The 24,650-nt window shown below is 37.1% G+C and overlaps 2 protein-coding genes across 2 annotated transcripts in view; both read left to right on the top strand.

Annotated features, from left to right (window-relative positions):
* Window positions 1–24,650, top strand: part of ZNF641 (zinc finger protein 641) — a 165,539-nt gene that overhangs the window by 88,523 nt on the left and 52,366 nt on the right. Inside the window, exons 2-3 of the mRNA XM_045061684.1 lie at window positions 2,566–2,664; window positions 8,838–8,950. The gene's annotated coding sequence lies outside the window, so the exon portion shown is untranslated. The remainder of the gene's footprint in view (window positions 1–2,565; window positions 2,665–8,837; window positions 8,951–24,650) is intronic.
* LOC101098390 (olfactory receptor 8S1-like) lies at window positions 10,840–14,725 on the top strand. Its single transcript, XM_003988649.4, has one exon. The coding sequence runs from the start codon at window positions 12,489–12,491 to the stop codon at window positions 13,398–13,400; it is 912 nt and encodes a 303-aa protein (XP_003988698.2). The 5' UTR covers window positions 10,840–12,488; the 3' UTR covers window positions 13,401–14,725.

Here is a 24,650-nt window from a genome sequence, read left to right as displayed (position 1 = left end):
ATGAGTTTTTGTATATAACACCAAAAACACATGAAACAAAAGCAAGAATTAAGAAGTGGGACTAAACAAATTAAAATGCTTCTGCACAGCATGAAAAACAGTCAACAAAGAGAAAAGACAATATATTGAATAGGAGAAAATATTCTCAAACCATGTATCAGATAAGGAGTTAATATCCAAAATATATAAAGAACCCATATGGCTAAATAACAATAACAAAAATCTGATTTGAAAACAGGCAGAGGAACTGAATAAACATTTTCCCAAAGAAGACATCTAAATGGCCAACAGGTACCTGAAAAGATGTTCAATCTCTCTAATCATCTAGAAAATGCAAATCAAAACCACAATGAGATATTATTTTATACCTGTTTGAATGGCTAACATCAAAAAGACAAGAAATAACAAGTGATGGCAAAGATGTGGAGAAAAGAGAACACTTGTTAGTGGGAATGTAAATTGGTATAGTCACTATGGAAACAAGTATGGAGGTTCCTCAAAAATTAAAAATATAGAACTATTATATGATCTAACAATCCCACTTCTGGATATATACCCAAAAGAAATGAAAACAGATTATCATAAATCTATCTGCACTTACATGTTTATTGAAGCATTATTCACAATAGCCAAGATATGAAAACACCTAAGTGCAGTAATACACACAGACAGGAATATTATTCAGCCATGACAAAGGAAATCCTGCCATTGTGACAACATGGATGGACCTGAATATGTGGAATCTAAAAAGCTGAACTCAAAGAAGCAGAGTAGAATGGTAGTTACCAGGGTCTCAGGGGTGGGGGAATTGGGGAGATGTTGGTCAAAGGGTAAAAACTTACAGATAGAAGATGAATAAGTTCTGGAGATCTAACGCACAGCATAGTGATTACAGGCAACAATACTGTAGTATATACTTCAAAGTTTCTGAGAAACTAGATCTTAAGTGCTTTCATTAAAAAAAATGATAATTATGTGATGTGATAGAGGTGTTAGGTAATGCTATGGTGGTAATCATGTAATACATAAAAGTATCAAATCAACACATGGTATGCCTTAAACTTATGTCAATTGTATCTCAATTTTCAAAAGTTGTCAGATAAAGCAGTGATTTGGGAGAAATTTAGAGCTTTAAATGCTTATATCAAAAATGAAAAAAAGTCTAAACTCAATGATATGAGCTTCCATCTTGAGAAGCTAGTAAAAGAAGAGCAAGTTATGCTCAAAATAACCAGACAGAAGAAAGTTATAAGGATAAGAACCCAAGTCAAGGATATAAATAATGAACAAAAAAATACGGACACATTAAACAAAAGCTTTCTTCTTTAAAAAAGATCAATGAAATAACCTTCTAGCAAAACTGATCAATATCAACAATGAAAGAGGAACCTGACCACAAATTTTACCAATATTAAAAGGATAATTAGGGAGGGGTGCCTGGGTGGCTCAGTCAGTTAAGTATCCAACTTGGTTTTGGCTTAGGTCATGATCTCACAGTTTTGTTAGTTCTGCACCAGGTTCTGCACTCCAAACATCTGATACCAGGCAGGAAATTTATGAATGTCAATTATTATTCAATATTTATGAATTTTGAATGACATTCTAGATAAACAAAGTCAGATCTTAAGTTCAGGAAAAAGTCCCTCTTTGTGCTAAGGAATATTAGTCTAGTCCCACTTTCCTTAGTTCTCTTCTTTAGAAAAGCTAATTACTCTTCTTCTACATCTATTATTTTCTTTCTGATCATGTAAAAAATCATCTATCTCCTTCATGTTTTATAAAAAAGAAACCTTATAGTTTTTCTTTATCCTCATTTATTTCTATGCATGGAATCAACATTTTTTAATCTCAGGCTTCAGAACTCAAACTGTTTATCACTTGTACCTTCTGACATTCTCTTGGTGCCAGACCACTGACCCATTCTCCCTTAAAACTCCTATTGCACACTGAAAACTTGCTCCTGGAAAGTTCAGGATTTCAGTAGCCCCAGGAACAGCTGGCTCCACGTGTTCCAACAATGACATTAGTCCTCTGTACTTTCCTCTTCCCAGATTATAGTTTATCTTCACTGTTTTGGCTTTATTCTCAGCCTCTCCACACAGTGAGAAAGTTGTCCACTGGCAGTTCTAGACTTAACATTTTTCTTAGTTTAAAATCTCAGAGGTAGTCTCTCTCTCTCTCTCTCCTCTCCCTTTCTCCTTCTTGCCCTCTCCTCAAACATTTATATCTTACGTCAGATCTCATTAAGTGACTCAGATCAGCTCTGTGTGGATTACATGTCCATTCTTGGGATTAATCTCTGTGCAATATCAACCTCTAATCTTAGAGGTTAGGAAACCTCTGTGGTTGACAATCCAATATGGAGCAAATGAAGAGTAATCTATAAATGGAAAAAAAGATGCAGGAAAGACAAAACATAAATGTCCATTTCACTTAGTTTATAAACATACTACATTTTCATCCTTTACTACCCAAGATTTTGGTGTGTGATCTATCATGTTTACCTTTTTCAGAATGATGTACTATCTCTAATCCCTACTTCCTCCCAACCCAATTGTTTTCTAGGAGTTGCTGACTCTAAATGGACATAGAATGAGATTCCACAAGGATATATATGGAGGTTAAATGAAAATATGTTAGAAGATGAAGTAAATTTATGAAATGGTAAGTCAATTTTAATTCAATATTTCTCATGTGTATCTACATCTTAAAGCAAATTTCCAAAATGCAATTTCTCAAAGGACTTATATTCTTAACATATCTAATGAAATAGTTCTGTGGTGGTCAAGTGGTGGTGGAACTGGGGATGTGGATAAGGAGTAAGGGTGAGGAGAGTGATAACAGAGGAACCAAATTTTGGCCACCTCAAATTTGTCATTAATAAAATAAATAATATTTCTAAATGTGAGAAAGTGTTGAGAAGAGTACTTGGATATAGTGGTTGGGAAGTACAGAGGAAAGTACAGAGGAGCAATATCACTACTCAAGATGGTGTTTATAATTTTTATTTTGAAAAAGTACAGCATAGTGGTAGAGGCTTTATATTAGGTCAAAATAGCACTTCAGGTTCAAGCTCTGAAGCTCTCATTACTCCATACAAGTAGGAATGCAGAGGTTTTTATCTTTTTCGTTCACTAATACGTCCCCAGTAATAAGAACAGTGCATGGTAGAGAGTAAACATTCAATAAATGTATGTGTAATGAATCTGCAAAAATAATTATATCATTTGTCAGTTTCTCTGTTAATGTAGAAGACATCAAGAAATTTCCTCATATTGAACTATTCATTCTTGCAAAAAATAGCATTAGGTCATGGTTTATCACTTTTTAGTATTTTGATGTATTCTCTTCGCTAATATTTTACTTAAGATGTTTTATATCAACGTTAGTTAGTCTTTTTTTTCCTCCTATGGTCTGTTTCATGGAGCTTTGGTATTAATATTATACTTGCTTAATAAAAAGAACTTGGAAGCTTGCTTCTTTTTCTATTCCATGGAACAATTTATATAGTATCAGGGCTATCATTTCTTTGAATGTTTGGTAGAAATCACAGTGAAATATCCTTGGCTTATTGCTATTGGCAATGGGAGAGAAAAGAGAGCATTGGGGAGAGGAATCTTTAATTACTTTTTTCTTATATTTTATAACTAGTTATGGTTTCTTTTTCTTCTGTATCTATGGTTATTTATACATTATTATTTATCATTTCAGTGATTTTTTTCTTCCTCTTTTTTTAATGAGTTAATTAATTTCATAAGACAGACTCTTGGATTTATTAATTCAGATGCTTCTTCTAATTAATTTATTTCAGCTTGTATTTTTATTGGCTCTTTCCTTTTACTTTCCTCAATTTATGAGACAGAGAAGAAGAGAGAGTACATGAGTGGGGAAGGGGCAGAGAGAGAGAATCCCAAGCAGGCTCTGTGCCAGCAGCCAGAGCCCACAGTCCCATGAGGAGCTTAATCTCACAAACCATAAGATCATGACTTGAGCCAAAATCAAGAGTCAGGAGTTTAACCAACTGAGCCATCCAGCTGCCCCATTTCTTCCTATTTCTGCTTATTAATATTCCACCATAGTTGATATGTTGTGCTTTTCAAAAGATTTGCTAGATATCAAATTTTAGTTTTGATTTCCTTTTTTCTTATAAGAGATGTTCTAGATGGCAAGGATAGTTTACAAGTTTGTAATTAATTTATAGTTTCATTACATTTAGTAAAATGTTATCTATATTTTTCTATTTGAGAAAATTTATTAAGGTTTTCTTTCTAGCCAAATAAAATATATCATCCATTTAAAAATTTTCTATGAGTTATAAAGTTATAGATAACTAAATTTTATTACTAACATCATCTACATCCTCATTTTTCCCCCCTCTGGGTCTAGGATGAACTAAAGAGTTGAATTAAGGTCTTCTTTTATTAATTTGGTTCAGATATTTCTGGCATTTCTGATCATTTTGGAGGCTAATTTTTTTGGAAACAGAGCTATTCACAATTATTAGTTCTTTATCATGAAGAATAGTCATTTATTATAAAATACTCTTCTTTGACATGAGTAATATTTTTACCAATAATTAAACTTTACCTATTACTAAGATCTTAACCATGTGCCTTCTGTTTATTTCTGTTTATCTGATATAACTTTATTCTTGTTCTTTCATTTTGGAATCATTCTAATTATATTTGTTTCTTGTCTATACTATACTTACATTTGTCTTATAACCTAAAATGGGCATTTTAATTTTAATAAATGAGTTTGTCTTGTTTACACTTATTGATATGATAAATACGGATAAAATTCCTTAATATGCTATATATAAACATATGAATATATGTAAATAAATAATACACATGTGTTTAGGTACGTATCTCCAAAGCCGACATTATGCTTAATGGCATAACACTAAGAACATTTCCATGAATCAGAAAAAGGAGTTCCTTATAATCACTACTATGTAAGTGTATATAATATTAAATATTCATGGAATATCTCTGGAGGCATTAGTGAATACAACTAAATAAGAAATGAAGAGTACAAACTGCAAAGAGAGTAACATTAGGATTTTTACAAAGGATATGATTGTTTACCTGGAAAATTTGGGAGATCTATACTCAGAACTGTTACAAATGATAAAAGAATTTATAAAGTGACTGGATATAAAGTTAATAAACAGAAATCAGTAGTCTTTACATCTTCGACAACAACTAATTAGAAGACATAATGGAAGAAATTAATGTTATAGTAGCAATAAAAAATACAAAATACCTAGGAATAAACTTATTTAAAATGTGCAAGAACTATTAGAAGAAAACCTTAAGGTTCAATCAAGGGACCCAAAAGAAGATTAAACAAACGAACAAGTATATCTTATTATTGAGTGGTATAACTCAGTTATAATGAAGATCTCATATCTATCTAAAAAGCCTATAGATTTAACATAGTCTCAATAAAAATGTCAACAAGCTTCTTTTAGAATTGAATGATTTCTTTCTAGAATTCAAAGGGGGGAAAAAAAGCAAGAATACTCAGCAAATTTCCAGGAAAAAAAGTGCAGTGGGGAAATAGTCCTTTAGAATATGAAATCGCATTATAAGGATTCAATAATTCAAACATATGCATGAATATACAGAATCGTCCATAAATGAACCCAAATGTATACAATTTAGAATGTGTAAAAGATGCTAATTCAGATCAATAGACTGAAGATGGATCATTCATTACAAGACATGGGATAACTGGTAGCTCTGTGTGAAAAATTAAACTGGATTCCTGTCTTATAACCAAATAAATTCCAAATGAATTGAAGAAAAATAATGAAACTACAAAAATGTGGAAGAATGTCTAAGTATAAGTAAAATGTCTTTGTAAGTATGACCAAAATAGTTGAAACTATATAGTAAATGATTACTAAATTGAACTGTATCAAAATTTTAAAAGTTATTCAAAGATGAAACACTTTAAACAAAATGAAAAGACAACAAAAAAACTAGGAAAATATTTCAAGAAGAAATATTTTAAACAAATCAAAAAGACAGCAATAAAACTAGAAAATAATTGAAACTTGTATCACTCAATTCTTTAAAATATGGTAAGTGGCGATGAATCAATGAAAAATCAATTTGCCCGGAATAAAACTGGGCAAATTACATGAGCAGAGACTTCACCAAATAGAAAATATATGGGCTCTTAAACATATTAAGATATGTTTAAGTTCACCTAGAATAGAGATAAATGCAAAATAAGACTACAATGAGATTTTTAAAAACTATTAGCTTGGCAAAGATCAAAAGGTTTGATAAGACACTGTTGGCAAAAGTATGGGAAATACGCACTATCATACATTGCCAATGAACTTTTTTTTTAAGTTTTATTTATTTATTTTGAGAGAGAGAGCATGAGCAGGGGAGGGGCAGAGAGATGAAGAGAGAGAATCCTAAGCAGGCTCTGAACTGTCAGCCCAGAGCCCGACTCAGGGCTGGAACTCACAAACCATGAGATCACTACCTGAGCCAAAATCAAGAGTGGGACACTTAACCAAATAGGCCACCCAGGTGCCCTGCTAATGAGCTTTTAAAATTAGTACAGCTTTCATGAAGAGAAATCTGGATATCTCTATAAAAAATGTTTTGATCTTTTCAAGTATATCTTTTCTTAGGAATTAATCTTACCAATATTCTTACAAGTGTGCAAAAGGAAACATATACAAGGATAATCGTTATATTTCCCTATGCAGGCAGGGAGCTCCATTTGTTCACTAATGTCTTCCTGAGCATCTTGGAAGAGTTTCTTGGCCATAGTAGATGCTCAAGATATTTGGTGAACGTGGGGCGCCTGGGTGGCTCAGTCAGTTAAGCGTCCGACTTCAGCTCAGGTCACGATCTCGCAGTCCGTGAGTTCAAGCCCCGCATCGGGCTCTGGGCTGACGGCTCAGAGCCTGGAGCCTGCTTCCGATTCTGTGCCTCCCTCTCTCTCTGCCCTCCGTTCATGCTCTCTCTCTGTCTCAAAAAAAAAAAATTAAAAAAAAAAAGATATTTGGTGAATGAATGGAAGAATGATGAAATCTTGGCTATTGCCATTTATAAAGTACATGTTAAATAAATATAGTAGTACTCCCATACAAGGGACCACTAGACAGCCACTTAAAAAAATGAAACAGCTCTGACATCTGAAACTAATGTAACAATGAGTGTCAGCTACACATCAGTTAAAAAAAAAAAAAGCCAACATTCTCTATGAAGAAAACATGGTCCTCCATTAAGAGAATCCTACAAACCACAGTCTTCGATGTCCTTGTAAAATATCTCTGATATCTCTCTGAGAAATTGTTTTCTTTTGGAAACATGAACTATGACCTCTGAGTCCTTAAAAAGATAAAAATAAAAATGAGGCAGCCTATATATGTCAATATGGAATGGTCTTTAAATTGATGAGTAAAAAAAGAAAGTTGCAAAATGGTATATAAACTATACTATCATTTATGTGTGAAAATACTATATACACAGATGTGGTTATACTTATAGACTATCTCTGGAAGTTTATACAAGTAAAATGGTAAACAGTTCTTGCATCTAAGAAAGGGATTAATTGAGGAATAGGGATTGGAGAAACTTACTTTTTGTACCATGGATATGTATTAAAATATCTTTTTAAATGGGGAAAAACTAAAGGTACTTTCAAGCGTGCAAAGACTAAGGGAATTTATTACACATGACTACATTTACTAAAAGAATACTTCCACAAGAAATAAAGTGATCCCAGAGGGAAGGACTAGAATGTAAGGGGAAAACTCTGATAAGAAAAATAGCTATGTTTGTAATTTAATTATTGATTATTAAAATAGCTATTTCCAGTGTATTTTTAATATCTTAAATTACAGAAAACAATAACCCAGCAGATAGGGTAGGATTATCAGGTGAATACTTAAAAAATGAGGGAACCATTCTTCCCTTGTCCAGGAGCAGGATCCTTTATCTCCCAGGCTCTACAATAGTCATTTTAGTGATTTGTTTGCTCCCACTCAATTTCTTCCCATCTATCCAATGGTTCAGTAATGACTCAGGATAAACTCTGAGTTCCTTAGCATGTCATATAGCAGGGGTAAGCAAACTTCTGTTTAAAGGGCAGGGTAGCAAACATTTTAGGCTTTGTGGGTCATATGTATAGCGTCTGCTGTAACCCCTCAACTCTGCCATATGTGAAAGCAGCCATGGCCTAAAGTAAATGAATTAGTGTGGCTATTCCAATAAAACTTTACTTATTACAAACAGACAGGTAAGTTGAATTTGACCTATGAACCATAGTTTGTCAACCTCTTGCATATAAGATCCTTCTTAAACCTGCTCCAAACTGTAATTCCGGTCACTCCCCTTCATGCTTTTTAACCTGGAAATACTAAATTTAATATAGCCATATCAAATTTATTTTTATAAAAAGGTAGTTTATGTATTAATGAACATAAATGTAAATAGTAATGCTATATGTAATACTTCTAAACCTGATCCCTAAACGAAGTTAATTCATATTTACATTTTTATGCTATGTGTATGCAATGTAAGTACTTCTAGTCATCCATTACCAATTGGTGTCCTACAGCTTATGAGAAAGGTGTCCTTCACTAAAGGAAATCACTACTCCTCCTAATCATATCCTACTGGGGAAGAATTCTAGACTCCTTCTGAAGTTAAGCGTGGATAAAGGGCTATTTTCATTATGGCTGAAAAAGAATAATCACCTCCCTCTCCCCAACTTTTTCTTAACTATGCAGGGTTCAGAAATTTAATGTCTGGTCAACCCTAGAAAATGAGGACTAAAATGTGATGTTTCTTACATTCCAGTATCAGGGGAAAAATTCATACTGGTTGTAGCAGTCACTAGCAACATGAAAGAAAAGGAATGGTGGATGCAGAATCCAGAGTGTTGTGGCGTGAAAAGTGAAAAAGCTTGGCAGGTAAGACAGTGAAGTTAGGCTTTCAGTAAATGCAGCTGTGAGAGAAGTAGAGTAATGCAATGTAAAATCAGTTCACCCCCTGCCCCAGTGAAAAATGGGGTCAACTGGATACTTGTAAATATAAGAGATATTTTAATTTGTTTATATTCTTAGTACAAATGAATAACAGAAAGAAACTGATGATAAAAACAGAAAATTGGCATGGCTGAAGGAAAAGGACCCAGAGGCTCAGGATGGAATGGGAGTTAAAATACACATACAGGTGTTAGCCTTAGATTCAAGGCAGATACCTCTACTAAAGAAAGGGCAGAGAAATACATGTGTAAGTGGGAAATCAAGAAAATGAAAGAGTTCCTGCCTCATACCTCTAATTGCTCTTACAAGGCCATGTGAGGCGAATGTGAGGGAAGAAACATAGCACACCTGAAGACAATAGAATTTAGAGTAAATCCAAAAGAAAAAGGAGAATGTTAGACTTTATACATGAGTATGTGGGTGGTGTGTATATGTGTGTGTGTGTGTGTGTGTGTGCACGTGTGTGTGTGCGCACGCACGCCCATGCTAGCAGACACACCAGTGCCTCTCAATGTACATACTCGTGGCTGAGGCTGAGAAACCCTAAACTGGGCTTTATTTGTCAGATTCTGCATCATGCCTTATGCTCTGCCTAGAAATGTTTCTGCATCCCCACTTCCAAATCACAGCCAGCCTTCAAAGTCAGCACCAGATCTCAAATGACTCTGATGCTGCAGCATCCCCCATGTGCAGTGAGCAGTCCCAGGCTCCCTGAGGTCTTTCCTCATGCTCATCTCCCAGGGCTATCTTGGCAAAGAGATGGCCAAAGAGAATAGGGCTTGAGAAATATAAGACTCGTACAAACTGGTCAGGAGTTCTTCTCAGGATTCAGGTAGGTTACTAGAGGAAGACTGACAAGAGTTAATGACTTTTAGCAAGGCCCAGAAAGTCCCAGTGCCGAGAATGCAAGCCCTTTGGGCATTAGCTAGAGCTGACCCCACAGGCTCTGATCCTAGAAAATGTCAGGATATAAAATTGACTTTGCCCAAGGCCTACCTAGAGCACTGTCTCATCCCACTTGCCCAACTGTGGTGGTGGTGGGTGGGGGGAGACAGGCAATCTGGTTCAGAATCCCAAATAGGAGCCAGATTTAGAACAATCCAGGTCAGCAATAGGAGTGAAAAATGGCCAATTTTCATGGGTTTGCATAACTGGGAGGAATCCGGGTCTGACCCAGATTCCTCATGGTATTGAAAAAGAAGTAAAATCAAGCATAAGAGAAATACATTGCCTAAAGTAAATAAGTAGACCAGTTTCTCCCCCTGGGAGTAGAATCTCATGAGATGTTCATCTATGTGCACTTCTGTCCATCTGGGATCTATCTCCTCTGCTCATGTCCCTGGTCCCTGACACTAAAGCATGTCTTCTTTCGGCATGAAGGAGTTGTAAGGATGGCATTGTCTCAAATATATGCCATAGGAAGAGTAAAGAAAACAGGAGTCCTTCTCATTCCCTCTTGCCTGACTTTCACTAAGTGTTCTAAGGTCTTATGGGTTTAGGGATAGCAAGAGATCATTAAGTTGCATTCCTTGTCTCCAAACAAGAATAATCTGCAGAGAGGACAGACTGGGAGTTCAATCTCTTAGCAAATTTCAGAGGTGGAGATTTCCCCCAACGATGCCTTTGCTGTAATTGTCAGAACTAGGAATGAGAAAGGAAGTCTTCTTGATCTTAAAAGGCAATGCCACTAACCACAAATATTCCCACATAAGGGCACAGCTCACCCTTCTTTTTTAAGTTTGTTTATTTATTTATTTTGAGAAAGAGAGAAAGTACAAGTTGGGGAGGGGCAGAGAGAGGAGAGAGAAAGAGAATCCCAAGCAGGATCCGTACTGTCAGTGCAGAGCCCAATGTGGGGGCTTGAACTCATGAACCATGAAATCATGACCTGATCTAAAGTCAGACACTTAACTGACTGAGCCCCCAGGCACTCCCAACAGCTCACCCTTCTTACTTTCTTCCTATTCCCTCTTTTAGTGGTCAGTTCCTTTCCATGAAAGCTCCCAGAACAGTTTCTCCAGAAATTTGTCTTCAACCACTTAAAAGTCTTCTTAAATAAGTTCATGTCAAACACATGAAACAGATATAATTGTTCCATTTTAAAGATGTGAAAAATTGTCCTTCAGAAGGTTTAAGTTCATACAGCTTTCAGTTCTTAGGTCCAGCTTTTTAATTCTAAACACAGTGCTATATTTAAGACATAGCTATGTAGTCCTCTAAGCATACCTTAAATGGCTCAAAAAATATGTCATCCCTCTGCTGGCTGTGTTGTGGTAGGAGGAGCACTGGACTGAGAGCAGAGTGTTCTGGCTCATTCCTAGCTGTTCTGCTGATCAGCTGTGTGATGCAGAGCAAGTCCCCTCATCTCGGTGGGCCTTCATCTCCCTGCTAGAGATGCTATGAGAACCTGACCTCGTGGGCTTGAGGACAGAGCAAGCTTGTCTGCGGCACATCCACCCTTTCCCACACACATTTCTCCAGTTTTGCAGTATGAACTGAGTCACAGGTTACTCTTGAAGGATCTTGAAATGTTTGGGAAGCCCTGTGCAATCTGTAGTAACATTTTCCAAGTCCTTTCTTCACATCTTTACCCAAAATTCAGACAATGAGAGGGTGAGTTCTCTAGTCCTTGGCTTTAGGACCCAAACCTAAATATGAAAACACTTGCAACTCAATTGTCTGTTTTCTGAAACAGTTTCACTTGATGCCTCACATTTGTTTGTTCTCATAACTATACTCTTAAGGGTCAAAGTGTGTAGTTTGATTTAGGTTCCAAAGATGTTTGCTATATTCACTGACAGAATTAATGAGAGGGCCAAAGGGCAGAAACTCTGAAAGTCACTGTTATTAGTTGCCTAGGGCTGATGTAACAAAGTACCAGCAACCGGCTTAAAACAACAGAAATGTATTGTCTCACAGTTCTAGAGGCTGGTGTAAGTAGGACCACTCCCCCCTGCTAAAACTTGTATGGAAAAATCCTTCCTTGCCTCTTCCTAGCTTCTGGTGGTGGCTGTTAATCACTGGGATCCCTTGGCTTGCAACTGTATCACCCCAATCTCTGCCTGTGTTGTCACATGGCTGCCTTCGCTCTGTGTGTCTGTTTTCACATGGTACTCTCCTCTTCCTTATAAGGACACCAGTCATATTGGATTAAGAGCCCATCCTATTCCAAAATAAGATAATCTTAATTTACCACATCTGCAATTATCCTAATTCCAAGTAAGGTAACATTGTGAGGTGCTGGGGGTTAGGACTTCCAACATATTTGGGGAGTGGGGATATAATTCAACTCATATCTATCACAATTGGAAATACTCAACTTATTTACCTTTTCTGTTGTTAAGCTGAAAGGAGTATCTCCTGAGAAGTTTTAGGGTGTGGGAGTGATAGTCTGATTACTAAAGACTACTCAGATTCTGTAATACAGTTGATTTCTTTCTAGGGTTGGAATTTATAAACAGCCATGGATAACTTCACTTTCTTCACTGAGTTCATCCTCCTCGGGCTGTCTGCTGACGGCCGCATCCAGACTCTGCTCTTTGTGGTGTTCCTGGGGATTTACCTCCTGACCCTGGTGGGGAATCTGGTGATGATCCTGGTGATCAGAGGGGATTCTCACCTCCACATCCCCATGTATTTTTTCCTTGGACATCTGTCCTTCCTAGATATCTGCTTCTCTTCAGTTACTATGCCCAAAATGCTACAGAACTTCCTGTCTCAGAAGAAAAGCATCTCTGTGTGGGGCTGTATCACCCAGAGTTTCTTTTTTCTTCTCTGTGGGTGTGCGGAAGCCAGTCTGCTCTCTGCCATGGCCTATGACCGCTATGCTGCCATCTGCCACCCTCTGCTCTATACCATGGTCATGAACAGGCCTCTCTGCATGGTAATGGTCAGCGCAGCATGGGGAATAGGGGTTCTGAACTCACTGGTAAATAATCTTTTCATCCACAAGTTACATTTCTGTGGGTCCAACATCATCTTCCACTTCTGCTGTGAGCTGCCCTCACTCTTCCCTCTGTCATGTACTGATCCCACTGCCAACAAGTTCCTTCTGTCAGGGTCCAGTGCATTTCTAGGGCTGCTGACGCTTCCCCTGATCCTCTTCTCTTACTCCAGAATCATTTCTGCCATTCTGAACATCCGCTCCTCTGAGGGCCAAGCCAAAGCCTTCTCCACCTGCTCCTCCCACCTCACCGTGGTGCTCTTGTTCTATGGGACGGCTCTATTCAGGTACATCAGCCCTGCCTCAGGCTCAGTGTTGGAGCGTGTGGTCTCCATTCAGTACAGTGTGATCACATCCTTGCTGAACCCCCTCATCTACAGCCTCAAGAACCAGGAGGTGAAGGCTGCTCTGCAGAGGATACTGAGGCAGTAAATGCACTCCTCAGATGAAGGATTCTCTGTGTGGGGTTCAGTCAAAGAATGGGGAGGAGAGATCTTCAGCAATACCTGCAAAGGATGAAAGACATTTGAGGTCAGTGGTTCTCTAAGTGTCATCCACAAGTCAGCATCAGCAGCATCTGTGAGCTTGCTAGAAAGGCAGATTCTCAGGCCCAACCACTAATCTACGGAATCAACAGTAGAGCTCAACGATCTATGTTTTAGTCAACTAGGTGAGTGTGAGAAGTATGAGAAAAAAAATGTTCTAGGACAGCTAATGTGTTTGAGAAACTTGTCTTTGGTGAAAGACAAAATATTGACATCTCAAAATGTAGAATCTCTTTTCAGTGGGAGAGTTAGTCTGTCAAGTAGTCAAGATGAGAACATTTGATTGTGTGATCTTATGATCACACTTTCTGCAAGACTGGGAAAGAGAAAAATAAAAATCTACATTATTTTAAGACCTTACCACTTGTTGGGATGAGCACTAGGTGTTGTATGGAAACTAATTTGACAATAAATTATATTTAAAAAAAAAAAAAGACCTTGGAAAGAGGGGAAGAGCTCCACTGAAGGCAGACCAGCCCATTCCCTCCACCACCATTTGGGAGCGTCATTCTAAAAGGTTCTTCGGAAGCTAGCACAGCATAAAGCCAAGGGACAGATGTCCCAGAACAGTGACTCACAAGCGCTTCCTCCACCTCACCTAGAGCACCTGAGGTCATCAAATAGCCAGTGTTCCTGGTTAGTGGTCACTAGTTTGTCTTAGAGAGTAAAGACAGCCTGAGGCTATGTGGAAGCAATAGACCAGATGAACTGGAACTTCCTATGAGAGTACTTTCACTGAGAACTCCTGCTTACTGACCTGGTTGCCCTGGGCCACGCTGTCAGGAGCTCTGGGGGCTGAGTTCTTGCTTCTTTACATTTTGTCACAAGACTGCATTTTCCATATTCTTCCTAAGGGTCTGCATGCCCTCTCAATCTTTATCTTTTTATCTTTCACTTAAGAAATAGAGCATTCCCAGAGCCTTAGGAGCTCCATGTGTGGCCCCCATCATATCACTCTTTCCTCTCCCCAGAGGTAACTATTGTCCTGAAATGCACAGTACTTGGTACTCATTCCCTTGCTTTTATTAAAAGTTTGCCACTTATTTGTGATCCCTAAATAAGACTGGTGAGTTTTGCCTGTTCTTGAAATTCATATGAGTAGAATTATGCTGTAAGTTTTTTTCTATGACTTGCTTCTTTCACTTAACATGATTTATTCTTGTTTTTAGGTATGTCTTCATAAGTAGCATAGAGCTGCATTTTTATTATTTTATCCAGTCTGAAAATTATTTAAAGAGTTTAACCAACAATTGTTACAATAGTTACTTGTGTGTTCAGATACATTTCTGTGTTTCCCACTTCTTCTGTAACTTCCTTTTATTTCTTTCCATTTTTCCCTCTCCTTGTCTATTTTTTGAGAGTATCCTAGTTTTCTTTTTTTTTAAATATACTAATTTTACTAAACAAAATCTAAAGTTAGTATCTTTATCTTCTTCTAAAACAATATAAAGATAATAAAACACTTTAACTCCAAGCAACACCATCCCAAATTTATATGCCACTAAAATCCAGTATTTTAGTTCTAAAATTTCCCCCACAAATTAGACATTATCATTACTATTTTAATCAGTCAGCTTTTATTTAAATTTACCCATATATTTATTATATCTTGGCTCACTATGTCTTTTTAAAAAATTATATGGTTGTTATATATATAGTATTTACAGTTGCTGAAGAAACTTAATTTATGGAAAATATATTTGTAAAGGTACAATTATAGACAAAATACAAAATTATATATAGCACCATAGTGATATTTTATAACCTAAAGGAAAAATAAAGGAGATTTTAAATGATTTGTATTTTTACTATACATTCTATAGATCTCTATACCTTACTAAATTGAAAAAAAACTTTGTTTTATAGTATAAGATTGGAGGTTATTGTATCAATATTGCCTGTGCCTGCCAGTAAAACATACTGGAATTACCAGCTACAAATACTGACTTTTCTGATAAAACTTATCATTACTTTCGGGATTGTTTTATTAAACCATAATGCTTGGTATCTGTTATTAAACCATAATACTTGGGGAGAACCTGGGTGGCTCAGTTGGTTAAGCGTCCGACTTTGGCTCGGGTCATGATCTCCCATTTCGTGAGTTCAAGTCCTGCATTAGGCTCTGTGCTGAGAAGCTCAGAGCCTGCTTCGGATTCTGTGTCTCCCTCTCTCTACCCCTCCTGTACTCATTCTCTGTCTCTCTCTCAAAAACATGAATAAACATTAAAAAAATTTTTTTTAAACCATAATACTTGGGATCTGTGTGTATTTTTTGTAGAAGGGACTGAAAATACTTTGCAAATATTGAATAACATTTTGGGTACCAATGACAAATGACACGTTAATAATTTATTCCTATGACAGTACCCACCAGCACACTTGCACTTGAGACCCTAATGAAATGCAGGCAAACTCACCATGCCTTTCTGCGTCTCAGATCTTCCATTAGTGGTCATTTTCTCATGTCCAAATTTGATCCTTTAGAATTCTCTGTGTCAGTCTGTTAGTGATGAACTGTTTTTGTTTGCCTGAAAATTACTTTGTTTCTTGAAAGGTAATTTTTCTGGCCATAAATTTCTAGGTTGTAGCTTGAGTTAAGTTCTATTCTCTAGAAAGTATATATATTTCTTTCTACCTGTTACCTTTGAGTCAGCCCCACTTCAAATTAAATTCTCTGCTTGATGTGTTTCTGAGCGCACACACAGACAGCATGAATTCAGACTTCACTCTTGCCTGAGCACCAGGCATGAATAAGCACCAGGTTATGAATTTGCAGGAAATATCCTCTTCTTCCTTTACCCAACTTTAATGTCAAAAGGGGTAATTTTCTCCTGGCCCTCATCCCCATGGTAGATTATTTCTTATTTATGCTTCCACTGAGATTGTAGCACCTTATTTCTTTTTATTTGTTATTTATTTCTTTATATAATTTATTGTCAAGTTAGCTAACATACATTGTATACAGTGTGCTCTTGGTTTCAGGGGTAGATTCCCATGATTCATCGCTTACATACAACACCCAGTGCTCCTCCCAACAATTGCCCTCCTCAATGCCTGTCACCCATTTTCCCCTCTCTCCTGCCCTCCCCCCACCCACTATCAACCTTCAGTTTGTTCTCTGTATTTAAGAGTCTCTTACAGGCTTGCCTTACTCTCTGTTTGAAATTATTTTTCCTCTTCCCTTCCCCCTTCTGTTAAGTTTCTCAAGTTCCACATATGAATGAAAACATTTGATATCTGTCTTTCTCTGACTGACTTATTTCTCTTAGCATAATACCCTCCAGTTCCATCCACGTTGTTGCAAATGGCAGGATTTCATTCTTTTTCATTGCCAAGTAGTATTCCATTGTATATATAAACCACATCTTCTTTATCTATTCATCAGTTGATGGACATTTGGGCTCTTTCCATGGTTTGGCTATTGTTGAAAGCACTGCTGTAAACATTGGGGTAAATGTGCCCCTGTGGATCAGCACTCCTGTATCCTTTAGATAAATTCCTAGTAGTGCTATTACTGGGTTAAAGGGTAGCTCTAGTTTTAATTTTTTGAGGAACCTCCACACTGTTTTCCAGAGTGGCTGCACCAGTTTGCATTCCCACCAGCAGTGCAAGAGGGTTCCCATTTCTCCACATCCTTGCCAACATCTATAGTTTACTGAGTTATTAATTTTAGCCACTCTGACAGGTGTGAGGTGGTATCTCAGTGTGATTTTGATCTGTATATCCCTGATGATGAGTGATTTTGAGCATCTTTTCATGTGTCTATTGGCCATCTGGATGTCTTCTTTAGAAAACTGTTTATTCGGGGTGCCTGGGTGGCTCAGTCAGTTATGGGTCTGACTCTTGGTTTCAGCTCAGGTCGTAATGTCACTGTTTTTGAGTTCAAGCCCTGTGTCGGGCTCTGTGGTGACAGCATTGAGCCTGCTTGGGATTTTCTCTTTCTCTCTCTCTCTCTCTCTCTCTTTCTCTCTTTCTGCCCCTCCCTGTTCTCTCTCTCTCTCAAATAAATAAACTTAAAAAAAATTTTTTTTAAGTGTCTGTTCATGTCTTCTGCCCATTTCTTCACTGGATTATTTGTTTTTTGTGTGTTGAGTTTGGTAAGTTCTTTATAGATTTTGGATACTAACCCTTTATCCAATATGTCATTTGCAAATACCTTCTCCCATTCTGTCAGTTGCCTTTTAGTTTTGTTATTTCCTTCACTTTGCAGAAACTTTTTATCTTTATGAAGTTCCAGTAGTTCATTTTTGCTTTTATTTCCCTTGCCTTCAGAGACACATTGAGTAAAAAGTTGCTGCGGCTGAGGTCAAAGGTTGTTGCCTGTTTTCTCCTCTATGGTTTTGGTGGTTTCCTGTCTCACATTTAGGTCTTTCATCTATTTTGAGTTTATTTTTGTGTATGGTGTAAGGAAGTGGTTCAGTTTCATTCTTCTGCATGTTGTGTAGCACCTTATTTCTAACAATTACATAATTCTTGCGATGTACCAGGCATTCTAAGAATTTTATGTATATTAACTAATTTAATGCTCTGAACAACACTATGAGATAGGTACTATTATTTTCCTCATTTTACAGACTTAGAAACTGATGCACAGGGAGGAAAAGTGACTTTCCAAAAGTCAGTGGGAGAGCTGGGATTTAAACCCAGGCAGTTTGGGTACAGAGTCTATGCTCACAACTGCAAGGCTATACTGCTTCTGGGATTTATTCCAAAGAACGTTTGTCACATTCACTGTTTAGAGTTTTCTTATTGAAATGATTTCTATTAAGAGTCTCCTATTAGACTCCCTAGCCTAGCTGGTCTCTAGGTTTTATCTCTTGCCCCCTGCATGAAGCTGGTTAGGGTACTTGCTTAGCTTCTAGGAATTCTGCTTTCATTTCATTTGTGAGTTCGGAAGAACCAAAAATATCATCTCGGCACCCTATTAATTTTTTGCAATTTAGCATATTATTTAAGACTGTGAGACAATTAATCAGCTATACTGTCAGAAATAGAAGTTACCTCCTCAGTCAACAGATCTTGATACTTTCCATGCCCACCAGGCTAACCCAATTTCTGACCCACTCCTCTCCTGACTTCCAGACTTATCATCAACATCTTGAGTATCTTATGTTTTATTAAGATACCTTGTTTTAAATAAAATATTTCAATAAAATATAACTGCATTATATTGAGCTATGACACTCATAGTAATTGTTTCAAAAATATAAATTTATCCTTTGGAGTCCACCTCTAGTTTATTTTGGAGGTAGCAAACTGTCTGGATTCCTTCAGAGAAAAAGGGCCTTGGTAAAGAACATACCAGTCATGTGTCTCATCTAGAATATCTGATTTCCCTAGAACTTCATCTTTAAGAAGCTGCCATCTGAGATATATTTAGAAAGTAGCATTAAAAAACTTGGTAACCAATAAATCTGATGAATGAGGGAAAAACAAGAATCTTATTTCATTTGATTTGGGTTAATATGAACTATTTCATAATTATGGAATAATTAGAATTTTTGTCAGGTTTTTCTATTGTAAATGATATTGTAACCAATATCTTTGTACCTAAACACTGGTGTTCATTTTAGGGTGTTTCATTAGGATAGATTTCCAATAGTAGATTTACTAGGTCAAACTGTATTAATGTGCCATCTTTAGAGCTTCTGGCCATACCAGGGCTTGGAAGATGGAGTCACATAAACCATAACCAAAAGTATCTGGGGGAAGGAGGTTCACCTACTACTGGATATTTGTTCCCTCCCTCATGACCTGCCTTTATGGGAAACCCTAGGGGTATTTCTTGGCTCTCTAAGCAGGTCTTCTCAGTTCCCATAAACTGCCAAAAGCACTTGCATGGAAAGTATTGAAATGGCCCTACCTGCTAGGGCCAGTACCTGGACAGAATGGATCTTTTTGCAACATTCAGGATTCTGATCTAGGAAAATGAAATCTGTATGCACTGAGATTTTCTGCTTAGGAAACAGGTGATTTTTCTTTTCTTTTCTTTTCTTTTCTTTTCTTTTCTTTCCTTTCTTTTCTTTTCTTTTCTTTTCAGTTTATTTTGAGAGAGGAGAGAGAGTGGGGGAGGGGCAGAGAGAGTGAGAGTGAGTGGGGGGGTGGAGAGAGAGAGAGAGGGAGAATCCCAAGCAGGCTCTGCACTGTCAGCACAGAGCCTGATGTGGGGCTCAATCTCATGAACTGTGAGATTGTGACCTGAGCCGAAATCAAGAGTCAGATGCTCAACCGACTGAACTACCTAGGCGCCCCAGTGATTTATCTTCATACTGATTCTATGTATTTCTTATCCAGGATTAGTCTCAGTTATTTTATTTTTTTTTATAGATAATGTAAACAAAATCTTTTTTTATTATGTCTTCTAAGTGATTACGACCAGCAAAGAGAATGTATAATAATGAAACTTATGACACGTACCACATACATGATATTTGTTATATACTGACAAGTAAACTTATGCTAATAGCCTTGGAAAAGCACACTGTGTTTTCTTTTACTCTCATACTCACAACACTTCCATGGCCAGATGTGTGGGTTTTTTCCCACACCGACCAATTTTCTGCCACCAGCTGGGTGTGCAACTCAATTCAATTCTGATACTGGGGTTAGCACAAACCTGGTTAGTTAAAGGCTTAGTCCCACAAGACTATCCATGCCCTACAACTTCAGACACCAATCACAAGTCCAATTGTCACTTGTGCTTCTGACCAACCCTCTGTAGATTAGATGTTGCCACAATCCCCTCCTGGGGTTTGATAATTTTCAAGGGCAGCTCACAAAATTCAGGAAAACAATTTACTGACTAGATTACCTGTTTATTATAAAGGGACACAACTCAGGAACAGATAGATAGAAGAGATGTATAGGGCAAAGTATGTGAGAAGAGCTACTGAGCTTCAATGCCCATTTGGGGCCCACACTCCTGGCATCTCCACAAGTCTGCTAACCTGGAGGCTCTCCAAAGCCCATACTTTAGGCATTTTTATGGAAGCTTCATCACATAGACATAGTTGATTCACATACTTTCTAGCTCCTCTCCCCTCCCCAGAGGATGGGAGGTAGGACTCAAAGTTCCAAGTGTCTAATCACAGCTTCGTTTTTCTAGTAACCAGTCCCCGTCTGGGAGCCCACCCAGAGTTGATGTGCCTGTCATTCCAGAAATTGTGAGGGACTTAGGGTTCTGTGTTGGATGCTCTTATCACTCAAGAAATTACAAGGATTTAGGAGCTCTGTATCAGTAACTGGAGTCAAAGACCAAATACTAGCAAGAACAAGGGGTAGAGACCAATATATATATTTATTATTTCACAAGTAGGTAACCACACACACACACACACACACACACACACACACACACACACACATACACAGCATTGCTTCCCTAACTCAAAAAGTGTATACACTCTTTTAAATTAAAAAAAAAACTTCCAATATTATCAATATTCTCTTATATTGTTTTATTATAACATTAAAAAATGTTCACACAAGATGTAACTTCCTTACCTTTGTAGCATATAATACACTGTGAAACCAAACCAGTCTTATGAATTAAACTTGCACAATATCACAAAACTTATAAAACTCAAATTAACTACATTAATGGGATAGATACTATCATTTCATACAACAACATTATCTTTGTTTGGTTTAGTAATACAAAGCTGTATTTGTTTGCTTTATGTTTGGCCAATTTTATCCGTTTGATTCTGAGCGTAATGAATTATCATTTGAGTCACTGTAATTATCACTGTTGTTTATTTTTCTTTTTAACAACTGACTCTCTTTACTATATGCTATTTTAATGAAATGGTCAATTTAATGCTTTTCAGTAAAATAATGAAAAAAACATTGTTTAATGAAAAGTCTTTCATTGATATTTAATAATGCAGATACTGGTGATTATCTTTCTTTCACTGCACTTTGATGTCTTTCAGCCTCCACTTGGCCCAAGAAATGATTAGTCTTCAGTATTTTCTGTCATTTGCCTGTAACAATTAAAATGACCCATCACTGTGGAAAGATCTTTTAACTGTAAATTATCACTGCAAAAGAGAAATACATTCTAATTAGTAACTATTAAAATACTAAACATGAATAAAACAATAGAAGATAATTGTGGAATTTCTACATTAGAACTGCCAACCTAATAGCAGCCAGACAGCTTAACACATCAAATTTAACTTCCATTGTTATTTCTTCTCTGATCTATGGGTTATATGAAGGTACTGCTTATTTTCCTAACATTTAGGGATTCTCTAGCTATTTTGCATTGAAATACTGAAATAACGTTAAATCGACTGTTTCTACTTAACTTAGATAACATCATGTTCTATCTGATTTTGGTTCTTTAAAATGTAGTGAGATTTTTTAATGCCCTGGTATATGACAAACTTTAGAAAATGTTTCAGGTACATATGAAAACAGTGAGCATTCTGCAGTTATTGGATACAGTGATTCATGTATGTCACTGAAGTCAAAATACTACTTATGTTTTTCCAACCTTTCACATATTTGCTGATTTTTGGTCTGCTTTTTCTATCAGATTGTTATCAAGGGTGCGATTTGTCTATTTCTTCTTTTAGTTTAATTTTTTGCTTTATATATATATTGAAGCTTTGTTAGGTGCTCTATCAGTCAGCTATTGCTTCACAATAAACAACCACAAAAGTATTTAGTGGCAGCAGTAACTGTTTAAGTTTATCATTTATAGGTGAGGTAGCTAAGTGTTAGGCTGAGATCTGCAGATTGGCTGGACTTGCTTCCTGGCTGTAGTCTGTTCCACATGTCTCATTCTAGGTAGGCAATGCCTACCTGGGGCTATTATTCTCATCATAGAGGTTAGAAACTCTCTGAAAGACAAATGGAAACATGCAATGCCTTTTAAAGCCTAGGCTTGCAGCTGGCAGTCTGCCACTTGTGCTTGCATTCCATTGGCCAAAGCAATTTATTCACATAGCCATAGGGTTCGCAACTTCAATGGAATGGAGAAGTGTATTTCTCCATGAAAATGGTGGAGGAGGTTAGTGGATATTTGTTGAACAATGATCTAGTCTATATGTGCTTACAAATTTAGAATTGTTATGTTCTTGGGACACCTGGCTGGCTCAGTCGGTTAAACATCAGACTCTTGATTTCGGCCCAGGTCATGATCTTGTGGTTCATGGGTTCAGGCCCTGCGTCAGACTCTGTGCTAACAGTGTGGAGCCTGCTTGGGATTCGCTCACTCTCCTTCTCTCTCTGCCCCTCCCCTGTGCTCACTCTCTCTCTCTCTCTCTCTTTTTCTGTCTCAAAGTAAATAAATAAACTGAAAAAAAATTTAAAAATTGCTATGTTCTTGTTGGGTTGATTTTTCTATCATTATTAAATGTGTCTTATCTACAGTAATTTTTTTCCCTTAAAATTACTTTGATATTAGTATAGTTTCACAAACTTCTTTTGGTTAATGTTGCTTATATATCATTTTCCATCTTCTGTCATTCTGCAGTCTTTATATTTCAGATATGTCTCTTGTAAGTACCATACAGTTGGATTTTGTTTTTTCATCCAATACGATTATCTTTACCTTTTCACTGGGGTATTGGGTCAATTTACACTTACTACAATTACTCATATAATGTGGCTTAAATTTACCATCTGACTGTTTTCTAACTCCCAACTGTTCTGTTCCTTTTTCCTCTCCTCTCCTGCCTTCTTTTGAATTTACTAAGAATTATTCTATTTTTCCCTCCACTAACTTGTTTTACTTTTTTTTCACTATTTTTTTAATTTAAATTTTTGTTAGTTAACATACAGTACAGTATTGATTTCAGAAGTAGAATTCAGTGATTCACACTTACATACAACACCCAGTGCTCATTACAACAAGTGCCCTTTAAAAAAAATTTTTTTTTAATGTGTATTTATTTTTGAGAGAGACAGAGTGTGAGCAGGGGAGGGGCAAACAGAGATGGGGACACAGGATCTGAAGCAGAGTCCAGGCTCTAGGCTGGCAGCACAGAACCCAGTGCAGGGCTCGAACCCATGGACTGTGAGATCATAACCCGAGCTAAAGTCAGATGCTCAACCTGCTGAATCACCCAGGTGCCCACAAGTGCCCTTTTTAATACCCATCACCCATCTAGCCCATCTCCCACCCACTGCTCTCCATCAACCCTTAATTTGTTCTCTATAGTTCAAAGTCTTTGTGGTTTGTTTCCTTCTCTTTATTTCCCCCTTCTCATATGTTCATCTTTGTTTCTTAAATTCCACATGAGTGAAATCATATGGTATTAGTCTTCCTCTGATTGACTTATTTCAGTTAGCATAATACATTCTAGCTCTATCCACGCAGTTGTAATGGCAAGATTTCATTCTTTTTTGATGGCTTAGTACTATCCCATTGTGTGTGTGTGTGTGTGTGTGTGTGTGTGTGTGTGTGTGTGTGTGTGTGTACACCATATCTTCTTTATCCAGTCATCAGATGATGGACATTTGGGCTCTCTCAGTAGTTTGGCTATTGTTAATAATGCTGCTATAAACATTTGGGTGCATATAACCCTTCAAATCTGTGTTTTTGTAACTTTTGGGTAAATACCGACTAGTGCAATTCCTGGATCATCAGGTACTTCTATTTCTAGTTTTTTTGTTTTTTTTTTTTAATGTTTTTATTTTATTTTTGAGAGAGACAGAATGCAAATGGGAGAGGGGCAAGGAGACAGGCAGGCACAGAATCTAAAGCAGGCTCCAGGCTCTGAGTTGTCGGTGTAGAGCCTGACGTGGGGCTTGTACTCATGGACTGTGAGATCATGACCTGAGTTGAAGTCAGACATTTAACCAACTGAGCCACCCAGGCGCCCTGTATTTCTAGTTTTTTGAAGAACCTCCGTACTCTTCTCCAGAGTGGCTGCTCCAGTTTGCATTCCCACCAACAGTGCAAGAGGGTTCCCCTTTCTTTACCTCCTCCCGACACTGTTGTGTCTTGTGTTGTTAATCTTAGCCATTCTGACAGGTGTGAGGTGGTATCTCATCATGGTTTTGATTTGTATTTCTCTGATGTTGAGTGATACTGAGCATCTTTTCATGTGTCTGTTAGCTATCTGGATGTCTTGTTTGGAAAAGTGTCTATTCATGTCTTCTGCCCATTTCTTCATTGGATTAT

This window comes from Felis catus, chromosome B4, assembly GCF_018350175.1.
Source record: "Felis catus isolate Fca126 chromosome B4, F.catus_Fca126_mat1.0, whole genome shotgun sequence".
NCBI classification, from domain to species: domain Eukaryota; kingdom Metazoa; phylum Chordata; class Mammalia; order Carnivora; family Felidae; genus Felis; species Felis catus.
This window is presented reverse-complemented; position numbering and strand designations above follow the sequence as displayed.

What these genes read in the sequence shown, in the direction of transcription:
- LOC101098390 (XM_003988649.4), top strand. Translation starts at nt 12,489, where the DNA reads ATGGATAACTTCACTTTCTTCACTGAGTTCATCCTCCTCGGGCTGTCT.